This window comes from Conger conger, chromosome 12, assembly GCF_963514075.1.
Source record: "Conger conger chromosome 12, fConCon1.1, whole genome shotgun sequence".
Lineage (NCBI taxonomy): Eukaryota > Metazoa > Chordata > Actinopteri > Anguilliformes > Congridae > Conger > Conger conger.
In genome coordinates this window covers 38,549,051-38,562,624 of record NC_083771.1, presented here as the reverse complement: position 1 = coordinate 38,562,624, position 13,574 = coordinate 38,549,051, and the positions used below count along the sequence as shown (strand labels likewise).

The window sequence follows — 13,574 nt, the reverse complement described above, 5'->3', positions numbered from 1 at the left end:
AAGCATGAGTGTGTGAAGTGTGACAGTAGCAATACCACCCACTTATCTGTGGATATTACCAGTATATCAAATATTAAATTCATTCAAGTGAATCCCTTCTCAGTTGCTGTGTCATATGTGCAATCCTCCAAAATAAATGCAGTACATTTAATCCAAAGGCAATGTTGAGGTGACACTCTCATGATAATTTGACTGCTCATTGAATGGATCAGCATATTAGTGAGTTATGTTTATGAATTATATCCCCTCAAAGTTCAAGTAGTGTTTAAATGAACAATATCAATCAATGAAATAATTTGTCCATTTTGTCCAACAATGCCCAAGGATTACCAGTTTTTACAGCATACTTCCCCCCCCATAACATAATTTAGCCAACATATTCATTTTGAATTTTCTGTATTCTCTGGTTTTTCAGACATCTAAAGTGGTCTGTGCATGTTTATTGACACAACAGTAGGGCTTTCTGTACAAACGGAATAATTAAATCAAAGTGGGTGTTGTCCGAGACATAGTGCCAATGTATTTTAAGTTCAGTGCTTGTGCACGTGTGTGAGGTGGTAGCAGTTGTGCTATTAGTAACAAGTGAACCCCAGAGTGTTCTGTTGACCCCTATTACGCATTCCTGTTTAACACTTCCACAGGAGCTTCATTTATAGTCTATTAAAGCCGCTGTTCATTTTAAACCCAAAGTGAGAGCTTAACAGGTCCCCGTTCCCCTCTTTACAGGCGTGTTCAGCTTCAGGGATTCTCACCAGTTCCTCATCCACCTTAACAAGCCACGGATCATGATGCAAGTTCAGCGAGGTCCCCGTGACAGCCTGGCTGACCTGTAGGAGTTTTGACATCTCCTGTAAGTACGTTACCTTAGGAATGACTGTAATCTAAGTGGGACACACAGCGACAGAGAAAGGGACTGAAACCCTTTATATTCCATATTAGTTTAGCCTGTTTCAAGTGCTTTACCCCGCTGACAACAGACCGCATTTTTGCAGTCAGCCCACAGTGGACGGGAAAGTGCCAGTGGGGAGGACTGTGCGGCTCTGTGCAAGCGGACAGTGGCCGGCTTGTCACCGAGGGGACCCGCCACAGCCAGAGAAACTGCATTTGGATCCTTATTCTGCCACACAGTGTCATTAAAGGGCAAGACCAAGCCACTGAGCGAGGCAGTGTTCCGGCTGAAGGACACATGCCTTTTAACTGCCCATCAGCACTTTGCAGACAATGTCACTGTTCTGTGAGCAGGGAGGATTGCACTGAGAACGCCCTGTTCACTTTGAACACAGGTCTTAGCCTGACCTACAGTCTCATACAAATGAAGCCAGGTTTTTAGATAAACAGCGTTTTCAATCACACAAATCTTAGCTGAGTTAAGACTACAAGTCTTGAAGCCTGCCCCACGGTGCATTTGCTTTGCTTTGAATCTTGAAGAAACTGTAATGTATTTTTTGTGATGAAACTTCTAACTGCCACACTTCCAACAAATAGTCCACATATAATAGACTTGATGCATCCTCTAGAATACCTTGTGTTGCCGATTTATTTCCTTTTGATTGGATTAGTTACTGCCAGTTTCTCTACTTTTAAATGTCTGCAGATTGCCAATGTTTGGTGATATTGAGAGTTTATCACTCATTTCGTTTATCAGTCATGTGTATGGAATACTCTGGACTGACACAGACTGACATCACACAGGTAGAATGGTTTGTATGCCATGTAGCTACTCTGAGAAACCAATAATTACTAACTGAATCTTTGACACTATCACTGTCAAAGAGAAAGACAGACTCCATAGTGTTCTGTAGTAGCTTATCGCTATGTGATGCATTCCTGTAATTTCTGAGATGCACTCCATGGTTTCAGAAGATGCGTAGCCTTGAAAATGGCTGACTAATGATTGCTCTGCCAGTCATAAAGCTTTTGACGAAATGCCCTTGCCCTCTAAGAATTAAAGTAGCACATAATGTACAATGAGGACATCATCTCAAACACTCAGTATTATATGCACTCTGGGAATCATGGTCACCTAGATATTTAGTCAACTTGTAACAGCACTTCAAAGAGAGGAAAAAATAACACAATGGATTTGCATTTGAGATAAAAATGTATCAAGTTTAAAAGAAATACAAGTAACCATTGAAAACTTAAGAAACCTTAATTGTGCTAGTCCAGTGGTTCCCAAACTCGGTCCACAAACTGGAGTAGCCCTGTGTATGCTGGTTTTCATTCTAACCACAATTGCAATCCAAGAAGGTAAGGTAAATATCATTTTAAAATGAAATTCTTGTACTAATTAAGAAAGTTAACAGCTTGTTAAAGTTATTCTACGGCAATTGGGGTTGGAATAAAAAGCAGCAGACACAGGGGTACTCCAGGACCGAGTTTAGGAACCACTGTGTCTATCGGGCTGACAACTGCAAAACGGAATGAATTTGACTTAGCTATATGACAGAGATCTTGCCCTGTTTTGTGAACATGGCAGTGTTTTAGATTAAATTATCTAGTGAGAAGTCAGGTTTTTATGATCTTAACATAACAATGACAATGCTCAGATTTTCTGAATTGATACATTTGTCAAACAGACACACTTTTAAGACGATTTGCTCTTTCTGAAGAAACTAAGAGACAATCATCGTTAAGTTACCCAAGAAGTTTGAACTCGAACTAACCACCGAAATCACATGTAAATCACTGCTGCAGCGGGAAGCATACAGTAGCAACATTAGCTAGGTGGCTAAAAAGTAAGTTTGTTCAACAGAGAACTGATGTTCATGAAATCACTGAATCTATATTTATTTTGGACTAAACTGTTTTCATCTATTTGTTTTCAATAATCTTTACCTGATAGAGCTGGTATAGAAAAGGCCATGCTTTTGCTGCCCCCACTCAGTCAGTACAGCTCACTTTATACTGACTACAACCAGAGAGCAAGAGGCTTGCTACCACTGTGTATATTGAGAATCAGAGATACTTTGTTTAAAACTTCAAACATGGCTTTATGTATAGGCAACAGGCCCAATATCCACTTTCAAACCTCCAAACTGTAAATTACATTACAAGTGACATTTTAGCAAATGTCTATTTTTCTCCATGCAAAACAGAGGGTGCCATGCTTACAATCCTGGTATTGGTATGATGCTTTTCTGGATTTTCTGATGTGCAAGTATAAGCTACACGAGGAGTAAGGAATAAGAAAGTCACAACTGGAACAAACCCGTAAGGAAAAAATCCATGTTTTTATTCTTCCACTCTTCATATCTGTACAAACATAACTTTTTGTATATACATTTGACATTTACATAAAAAAAATACAAAACTATATATTTATAACTGAATCTGTATTTAATGTGTCATGTTTCAAAAAAATCAAAAACAGAAAAGCAAAGTGATTAATTTTGATATATTTTAATTAATGCTGTATATCACATACTTCTGTAAGTTCTGCAATTGCAAAATGGAGTAACACATTGTGTGTAATGAGAACACAATGGAAAAACACATCTAAAATATATACATGTTAATGGCACATTTTGACATAACCAGCTTCTAAACACCATTCACGTTCCAATGTAGAAAACTAAATACTGAATCTGAGTCAAGACATAATGAAGCTACTGCTTACCATTTTGGAAAAAGCTTACTCTTTAATATGACTGTGTTGCACCACTTCGAGAACTTTTGCAGAACCATTGAGATTGTCCCTTTGGTCAATTGTGAATTGTAAACATAAAACAGAGCCATTTATGTACATTTATGAATGATAAATTCTTAATAAATAAACAGGCTAGCATACCTTTTGTTTTTGCTTTTGTTGCTTGAAATAAACATCTGTGATACAGAAAGTGACATCAATAAGCAGATTTATACAGCTCACGGATTGCAATTTACAGCTTGCAGAAGATTTATACTTTACATGGTAGCATCGTACCTCATAATAAATAACACTGCTTCTCTTTGGAAAATACAAAATAACACGGTATATATTCAGCCAGACATTGTAAAGGTATAAATTATAAAACAAACAAAGTATAAATAAACATCTAGCAGACTGAACTATATGTATACTTCCTTTTTTATTAAAAAATAAATAAGCATACACATACAGTATGTACAGTATGGACATTATTTCTTGCCCTAAGGCTATTTCACTATCGATGGTAGTTTATCCATCCAGTGTTGGAGATAAATTGAAATAAGTCATGTAGTCCTGATCTTCATCTTCTTCCTCTTCCTCTTGGTCTTCAGTAATGGCTATATAGGGGAATACAGCTCTATCACAACAGCGCATAATCTCATTGCATGTTTTTAAAGCCCTTAGAGAGGCCACAATACTCTCATATTTTGCTTTACCAGACTTGGCAGTGTCCAATAGGCTATGAAATCTGCCATTATGCAACAAGATTTACATAATCTAGGAAGTCAGTACAGTGACAAGAGAGTGGGATCTGATGGTTCAAAGGCTCAGGCTGTCAATATTTCTGAAAGCAAACAAAAAGTGCTCTTGTGATCTAGGATTTGCTCTTTTGTTCCTTAAGTTATCTTTTGTTTCAAGCATATAGCTGTTGCTACTGGGCTGGATGAGACGTCTCCCATAGGCTGACCTTTGCTAAGGAGGCCAGGGGCAGCATGTTCTTGAGGTATTTTCTACAGAACATTGTACAATGAAAAAAAGCAGAGCAAAAACAAAACAAAGCAAAACAAAATAAATACAAAAAACAACCAAAATACAACAACAACAAAATGGACAATCCCTCATAATCCATTTGGAAAGTTTGGATATTTTCAACCAAAGAAAATTTACTATTTACAGCAAATGAAAATGTTAATGTATATTAGAAGAGTAAAAACAAGAGAGCATAATTTGAAAAGCTTGCAAAGCTTATCCTGCAAACTGTAAAATGCCACATTTAGAAACTCATGAGGTGATCATAATGTTGGTCCCTCTGGTTTATTCCCATACCTCAAAGCAGGCTTACATTAAAGTAATCTGTTGAAAATGAACAGGTGGAAAAAACAAATACAATGTCATTTGTGAATGAACTGAAATGATAGACATTCTTTCAATAGCTGCTTGGAATGTAATTTACTTTAATTGGGCCTACTGCAGGATGTATGGTTAACCCTAGCTTATTGAGCACACTGAGTGGTTAACGTTATGTGCTTGTAGAAAGGCAGGCAGATGGTTTACATATTAATGCTGTACTCTAAAGTCAGTTTAACAATGGCACCAATTTTACAATCACCTTATGTACAATACTTATGTATCTGTATTTTTCACATACAGTACATATACCATAGATGCTCAGCTGTATGTCATAGCAGATTTTGATGTCAGTGCATTTTGAAGTGATTGAATACAGCCAAAAGTTAGAAAATAAATTCAAGATTAACATACAATTATCATAATGACTGTGATATCTATAAGATGTTAAGACATTGCCTTGAATGCTGCTCTACATTAACAACACTAAAACAATGACAAAACCCTAAGTATTTTAAGGCAACCTGCTATAACAGGTTACTAAAATGAACACACTTGTCTATCATATATCAAGGTTTTAACTGCAAAAGCTAGAAATAGGAATATAGTCTTGTTAGTTATGAAGGACATTATCAGCTCAATAGTTCCTAGAAATTAGTCTTCTCTTTTATTTCTTTATTCAGTATTACTTGTTTGCTTATTTTGCAGAAAATGCAAAATTAAAGAAGCCAACGCAAGAGAACATGCAAGTACTCCCATTCCAGGTCCATTACGTTGTGTAATCAGGGGAGGTAGGAAAGGGATAGTGTGGGTGTAGTGGGCGGGTGGTTCTGAAAGTACATGGGGCTCTTTCACTTTTTAGACTACTTACAGTTGCACGATCCAGAATGCTTAATTTCCAGGAGAACTCCTAAAGAGCAAGCAGCCTGCTTCATGGCACACTCGCTGGGATACGTGGTGTTATCACTGGCACACACCGCTTCGTCCGACCGGCTTTCAGGACACGTCTCCTCGCAGACTGAACAGCGCCCCCTGCTCAGGCGGGCGTCCCACAGACACCTCTTTCCTGGACTGCACTGGATGTCGTCACAAGAATTGGCCTCTATTAGGAAAAGGAAAGCAAACCTTTAATGAATGTGTGACATCAAACCAGATATTAAAAAGAGAGGGATATTTACTGTCCTTATATTTTTCCGGTATTAAAAGTCAAACGTTTAATGCGTCTGACAAACTTTTAATATTGTAACTGAAATACAAAAACAAAAATAAGATCTCATGTATAAAGTATGTTTTAGATTTTTCAGATGGAACCATTGATGCATAAGCCATTATATTTGTAATTCAGGTAATATGATTAGCCAACTCAACTTTTAATTTAATGACAATATCAAACACAGAACTTACTTATGCACTTTCCCTCGTATGCAACTCCAATAGATCTGCCATGGAGACATGTAGCCTTTCTCAAATGACAAGCACTGGAATAGGAGATACCATCATTTCCACACAGGTTTTGTTCAGGTGATATTACTTCAGGGCAAATTCGATTACAAGTGACACAATACGCATTATTGGTCTGGTCCACAACACACGTGAAGCTTCCAGGACACTGAACATCATGGCAAGTCTCTGAAATTTAGAAAGAAATATCATATAAATAACACTGAAAACCTCAATGGCATTCTTCCAATGATGTTCAGACATATTCGAAATGCCTTTATCGTGATCACGTATTAACATGTTTAATCAGTAACTTCCAAACGTTTACTGTGAACGTTTCCCTACAGCCATTAGTGTAACAGCCAATTATTTTTGCCAACAATTGCTTGGCTGTGCTGAATATGCCAAAACACTTACTCCTGCATTTGCCCTGGTATTGAATCTCCAAGTCTGGGTGGTTTTTACATCTTGCTTTCAATAAGGCGCATTCATCTTTGTACGTCTTTCCATCGGACCCACAAACAGGTCCTTTCCAAGTGACACTGGCACAGTCGGGAGCGCAGATGCATCGAGGCTTGTTCCTCTTGTTCATTTTACATCTCTTTCCTGGACCGCAGTCAACACTGTCGCATGTTTCTACAAACGATGAATCAAATAGGTATTGAATTAATTAGCCCATAAATGCAACTGATAGCAGTCAATGATTTACCTAAGACAATGCAGCGCTCTTGTGCAAGCAAGTAGGCTATGCGTTAGGAACGACCAATGTAGGCTTATGCTAATTAATTCTGTAATTTTAGACTTAAGCTATAGGCTACTACCCCTAGACATAGGCTTAATATCACTTCAGAATTTGTCATTTGCTATTCACATTCAATGCGTACCTTTGCAAGGTATACAATTCGGGGCTCCCCCATTGAAGATCATCCAGCGAAACAATGTGCTATTCGGCACATCCTCCTCTGTCCACGAAGTCCCCAGTCTCCCACTTCTGCAACACTCCTCTCTGCTCATTCCAGACATATAGAGGACCTGGCATCTTCCGTTTTTCCCCTGCTGCAGCCAGCAGTTACCAGCTGTGAAAAGCCAGTCGGGTTAATGTCTGAAGCCAATGACCCAGACGCAACACGTGCAGCCTGTGTTTCGTATTGTCCTCTTCACGGCGGTGGCAAGACTAATTTCGAAACTTAGGGCGGCTGTTTTAACACTTTCTGGTCAGGGCTCTTTATGATTAGGCAATTTAGCCCAGCTATTAACAGTCGGAGCCTTAAAACTAGCTTACGACCTTGGGAGGTTTTAATCAGACAGCTGTCCAGGAAAAGAGCGTAAAACGCCAGACAGGCGTCACTTCAAACTAGATTTCCTTACCCACACAGACTATTCCTCCAAAATATCGTTGCTTTTTTTTTTTTTTTTTTTACGTTATTAAGGTTACGTTAACCTCATAACAGTAGTGATATGATTTAATTTCGGCATTCAGTCCAACAATTAACCAGCCACTCCGAAGCAACAGGCGGAGGGTCGCTCGATAAATATTTAAACGAGTCTATTTTACATTTTTTGACACAGTGTTAACCTATAACCTATAACATATTTATTCATTGAACACCAATGGTTTATACGCTGTAGGCTAGTCGGCGTTAAGTCATGGACTTTTAAAAGTACCACTGAGAGGCAACGTGACTTTTCTGATTGTTCTGAAAGCCAATTGATTCAGTTAGTCCGAGGGTCTCTGTGGGCTCTGCATGATTCCAATACCGCTAGCCAATAGAATCCGAGTTAAATTAGAGCCTACCATCGCCAAAAAGGATTACTAAAAAATATTGAATTGAAATTGAGTTTTCAGATAAAATGACAAACAAGGGATGAATAATCACATGTCATGTGTCCGACATTAATTAACTATATGACTTGTAGCCTATCCTAAAGTAAAATTACCACTATCGTTCAATTTGGCAGATTTAATTGCTTTTTTATAGTTGCAAAAATACAGCGTAGCCTATATCACTGCATGAACCAATAGGCTAATATTTGTACAATATGTGTAGGCTATGCATAGGATATCAGTTGTGATATATATATAGTGATATGCTACCTGTAGGCTACATATGTGAAACAGTTGATGTGAAAAGCGAGTTATTTCTAATGTATGTATTATATTTCACCAAAAAAGTGAGTAATATTAATGCTGCTAAATATTTTTTATTTTATTAATAAGTTTTGAAGCATCAGTCTTATAAGTATCTTGGCATCCAAGACCATATGAATCTATGCTGACTTCTTATTAACAAACTAAAATCGAATAAAGTAGGCCTACTATAATAGCGACATCGAAAAGTTCCAGAACTGTTCCTCACACGCGCACAAGCTATTCATTTCACACGTTGATAAAAATAAATAAATAAATAAATAAATAAAATAGAAAATACGAATCTTTATGCAGATAAGGTAAGTATTACAAGTAATAAGACTTACCCTGAACTTTGTGATCCTCAAGGAAATAACTGAGCCATATGAATAATAAAATTATGCCCGGGTGGAGCTGGTATTTCTCTAGCATCCTTAGCATGGTGGAGACAAAGTGAACTATTCAGACGGGCAGCGGAAAAGTAATCTGCTTACGATGGCACTGTTGAATGAATGTCAGACTGTGGATGCAGCCTCTCTTTTTAAATCTATAAGGGGGTCTCTGGCCGACTGTCTGTGGTGCTGTGGTGGGCGGTCTTGTAATCGGTGGGGGTGGGGAGAAAGATTTTTTTGTAAGTTTTTTTCCTCCACTCCCCCCCAATCTCAATCAGGTGACATGTCTAGTTGAAACTTTCCCTCACAACAATATTGTAGGGAACTGTACTGTTTTGCATTGGCTGTGCAATGCGTCTTGCTTCACAGTGAAGTGAAGCGAAGTCTAGTTACAGGGATGATTGAAAACGTCTACACCATGCTATTATTCATATACGAGGGGTAAACGAGTGGTTATAAAAATGTATTTATTAAAATATTTCAGATTAACTACGTCTTGATGCTCATTATAGGCTAGTAAACTTATCAATGCATCTCGCTAACTCGCGTTTATATTGTGGCCATTCTGCGTTGCTTTGGGGACAATGCATCGACTTTATCCATCTGAAATTGTAAATACATTGAGATTTCAAATTGCAATTAGAACGTATACACGTTTAAGGCTACACATTAAAACGTATTTTTACACGGTTATAATTATATGTAGGCTAATATTTCCTGCGCTGAATTCTGAATTTGAAGTTCTTGTTTGCACTTTAGCTACTATAAGCTATATTGCAACTGATTTTGTTGCATTAGGCTATATTTATAGACCATATCTAAAGGTTAATTTAGTCTGCAGAGTGCTTCTCACGAAAAATGAAACAGCAATATAACTAACATTTTAACAATATACGTTTTGTTGTATTGTACAGTGCCAATGACTGCTTGAAATCGACTACTCAACTGCATAATAATTACCACTTCAAAATAGTAAATAATAGACCTGACGCTGGCATGCCAGCAAGGGTTTGGGTCTGACAACACCCACTGCATAGAATTGCGCCGCAATAACAGATAGTTTTCCACCAACTGCAGGTTATAGTGTTAATCTTTTTAATAAAAGTGCTGTATTACAATGAGATCTGCATGGAAAGACAATAACAGACCCCAGAATACAAGCTTGCTAATAATAGAAGAGACAGTTGTTTGGGTCTTTCAGTCAGGTCAAGCTTTTAAATATACCCAACGACGTTTCCAAATAGGCTTCAGAGTGGAGTGTAGTATTACACTGGGTTCTATACATTAAACTATCTATTGTATGCACATACAAGTCCACGTGCGGAACATGACAGTTTTCAGCCGCCGTCTGTGTGGTGTGATTCCAGACAGTCTGCCTTAAGCGAAAACGTAACATGAGGCTCCCTCTAACGGTAGACACCATGAAACGCATTCTGTCTGATCCAAAAATTTCGCCGCTGATTAGAATTCGCTAAGGGCCATCATCATTTTCAATGAAAGCTGCGAACGATGATGATAGTAGTAGTAGATGATTTGTTTCGCTGCGTTCCTTTCTAGTGTGACCAAATATTCTTTTTTTAAAAATTTAATCTGTATTTATACAGGGATACGCTTGAGACCGAGGTCTCTTGCACAAGTGTGCCTTACATAGCAGGGAGGGAAAATAGGAGAGAATTTAAATATCAATCCATCCTAACATATGCAGAATAAACACCCTTCAAACATTACATTACTAGAATGCAAGTATAATTTATAGTAATAGCTTCCATTTGAAGCAGAAAGACAATGACGTAAAAGCATTGGATAATGGAATACCGATGGCAAAATAAACACATATGCATAAATACAACAGAAGGAATCCACAGAGATAAAAAGAAAATAAATAGAATGGTATCTTTTAAAACACATTAACCCTGATTTTTTTTTAAACATCATTAAACAAAAGTATACATGTGTCTCATCACTCAGTTTGTGATAGACTGTCCTCTAAAGATCATGCTGACTGCCTCCACTGTTTTTCACTCTGATAGGAACTGATAGTCTATTAGACAATGGGTCATGTACATTCACGCAGTGGAACCATTTTGAAAAGACCTTGGGTCTGAATTTGAGCAGGTCAAGCTCTGCCAGGTGTTTAGTAAAGGTGTCTCTCACATGGATGCAAGGTTCCTGTTAACACTCTTATCTGATGCAGCTAACTAATTCAAAACATTTTATCATTGTCTCCAGTGTAAATGCTTTGATATTGTGTAAGCATATTGTGTTTTTAAAAAGATGTCTTGAAATGTTGCCTGTAATGTTTTGCTGACATCTCAACAAATGTAAATCTAATTTTAAATTCTTATTTTTGTATGCATAATATAGGTGGCCGTCCACTTAATTTGTAATGTGCTGTTTACCTCATGACTTCATGTGTTAGATTTCATGACTAAGATTACAAGTCTCCTGGTTGTTACCTTCAGTGTTCTCTCTGATCCTACAAACAGCAAAAGAAGACCAGTGTATCTACTACAACCCCACCCAGTTTACACCCAACATCTATAATGCTTCCCAACAAAGAATTGCACTTCTCAATTGCACTTCACAGTAATGCAATTGTTGCTAGCTTTAATACAGGCTGGGCATACAAACTGTGTTACACACAAAACTGTTAAAAGTATTGCTTCAGGAAAATACTGCTTTATAGATCCAAACCAACAGTTCATATTATAATTGTACTGTGTTTGCAGTGTATGAATCTCTCAGGTTGCAGGCCAGTGAGGCCTGCCTTGTCCCTCACCTGCAATAATTTTATATTCTGATCCTGAAGTACTCATGTCAGGGAACAATCCTCAATGGAATTGTGTCATATTTGCGGGCAAACAAACAGACATCCACAGTCTATTTAATACAAATCCTATTCCATATTGAATTAAATATACACGAATGTCAGCATTATTTCAAATGCTAACACCTAGCAACAGATGAAGGTCTACTGTATACACATCAGCTTCCAGAAGAGTGCACTTATGTGATCCTTTCTATCAAGTGTAAATTTCAGCTGAATACAGTTATCTGTCCCTCCACATACCCATGTTATTAAATCTCTCATGTAAAGGGGGATCAACACATACATTTAGTGAGCACTTTATTAGGTATTCATTAAACTCATTTTTTAGACTTATTAAGTCGTCTGCTGCTGAAGTCTATCCACTCAGAGGTGTGATGTGTTGTGTGTTCAGAGATGCTCTTCTGCATACCACTGTTGTAATGTGCAGTTATTTGCGTTACTGTCACCTTCATGTCAGCTTTTACCAGTCTGGCCATTCTCTATGAGCCTCTCTCATTAACAAGATGTTTCTGCCTGCAGAACTGCTGCTCACTATTCTCTGCAAACTCTAGACTGTTGTGCATGAAAATCCACAGTTTCTGAGATACTCAAGCCAAAGTCACATAGATCACATTTTAACCCCATTCTGATGTTGATGTGAACATAAACTGAACCTCTTGACCTGTATCTGCATGACTGTATGCATTGCACTGTTGCCACACAATTGGCTGATTAGATAATCGGATATATATGTAGATTCCTAATAAAGTGCTCAGTGAGTGTACATTAAATTATATTTTCACTTTGAAAATCTATATGATGGAGCATTCCAGGCCAAAGATATATTGCACACAAATTACAATACGACTTTCTGAAGGCTAGCTGTTATGTTTTGGTGCCACCTGCTGGTAAGAAACTGATCAGAGCCATTTATACTGTAAATTGTTCAAATAAATTTCAAATTGTTTCATATTTTCTGTGCAATGATATGTTGTAATTTGGTATGATAATTGCATCACACTATGTATTTTAATAATGCATATTTTGCACTACAAAACAAGACAATCAGATATATTCATGTTTGATTGATTTCATTGATATGATATAAAAATACAAAGAACTGCACAGGCGGTAAGGGCAGTTGTCTGGCAGTCGGAGGGTTGCTAGTTCAATCCTCCACCTGGGGTGTGTTTAAGTGTCCCTGAGCAAGACACCTAACCCACAAATGCTGGGTACAATGACCAGTTGTACAGTGCTTTGGATAAAGGCGTTATATAAATGCCAACCATTTACAGTCCTGCATGAAGTTTCCATTGGAAGTTTTCATGGGAGTCCAGAAACCCTTATTTTATCAGTGGATATAAACTGCAGCTACACATAGAGGTGAATAGCTGCTTAGTAGCATCCACCATCAAAGGTCAAGTTTGACCACTGTCTAATATATGTTATACACCTGATATATTTGTTCACATTGTCCACATTCATAACTAATTGCACATTTCAAGCATGTGCAATTAGTCAAACATTTTATGAGGTCTTTTTCCACTGAACTCTTTCAATGGAAACAACCCTCCCTGGCACATGTTCTACATGTACAGTATGTGAGACTTGGTGTGTGTACCATGACGTGTTAAATGTGTTAGTGCTGGATCCAACCACATCTTTGCACACAACAGTTTGTTATTATGTCGAATGTTTAAGAAATATGGGACAGATGTTCCTTCGGAATTCAGGTTCGAAAACTTCCGATTCAGTCCACCCTCATTTCTAGAGTTTGTGGACGTCCGGGCGAATCCTTAGTAGGCGTGTACATCCGATTCATTTCCC

At 37.8% G+C, this 13,574-nt stretch overlaps 1 protein-coding gene across 1 annotated transcript; it reads right to left on the bottom strand.

Moving 5' to 3' along the window:
- Positions 1-3,214: 3,214 nt before the first annotated feature.
- LOC133141912 (follistatin-A-like) lies at positions 3,215-9,073 on the bottom strand. The gene is made up of 6 exons (XM_061262739.1): positions 8,894-9,073; positions 7,303-7,494; positions 6,836-7,054; positions 6,383-6,607; positions 5,850-6,080; positions 3,215-4,248 (listed from the first exon to the last, which is right to left on the bottom strand). The coding sequence occupies exons 1-6, from the start codon at positions 8,985-8,987 to the stop codon at positions 4,160-4,162; spliced, it is 1,050 nt and encodes a 349-aa protein (XP_061118723.1). The 5' UTR covers positions 8,988-9,073; the 3' UTR covers positions 3,215-4,159.
- Between the last annotated feature and the right edge of the window lie 4,501 nt (positions 9,074-13,574).

Coding starts and splice junctions, on each gene's coding strand:
- LOC133141912 (XM_061262739.1), bottom strand. CDS start 8,987: ATGCTAAGGATGCTAGAGAAATACCAGCTCCACCCGGGCATAATTTTA. Junction 6,608..6,835: donor ATACCAGGGCAAATGCAGGA/GTAAGTGTTTTG, acceptor TCTAAATTTCAG/AGACTTGCCATGATGTTCAG. Junction 6,081..6,382: donor ATACGAGGGAAAGTGCATAA/GTAAGTTCTGTG, acceptor TTTTCCTAATAG/AGGCCAATTCTTGTGACGAC.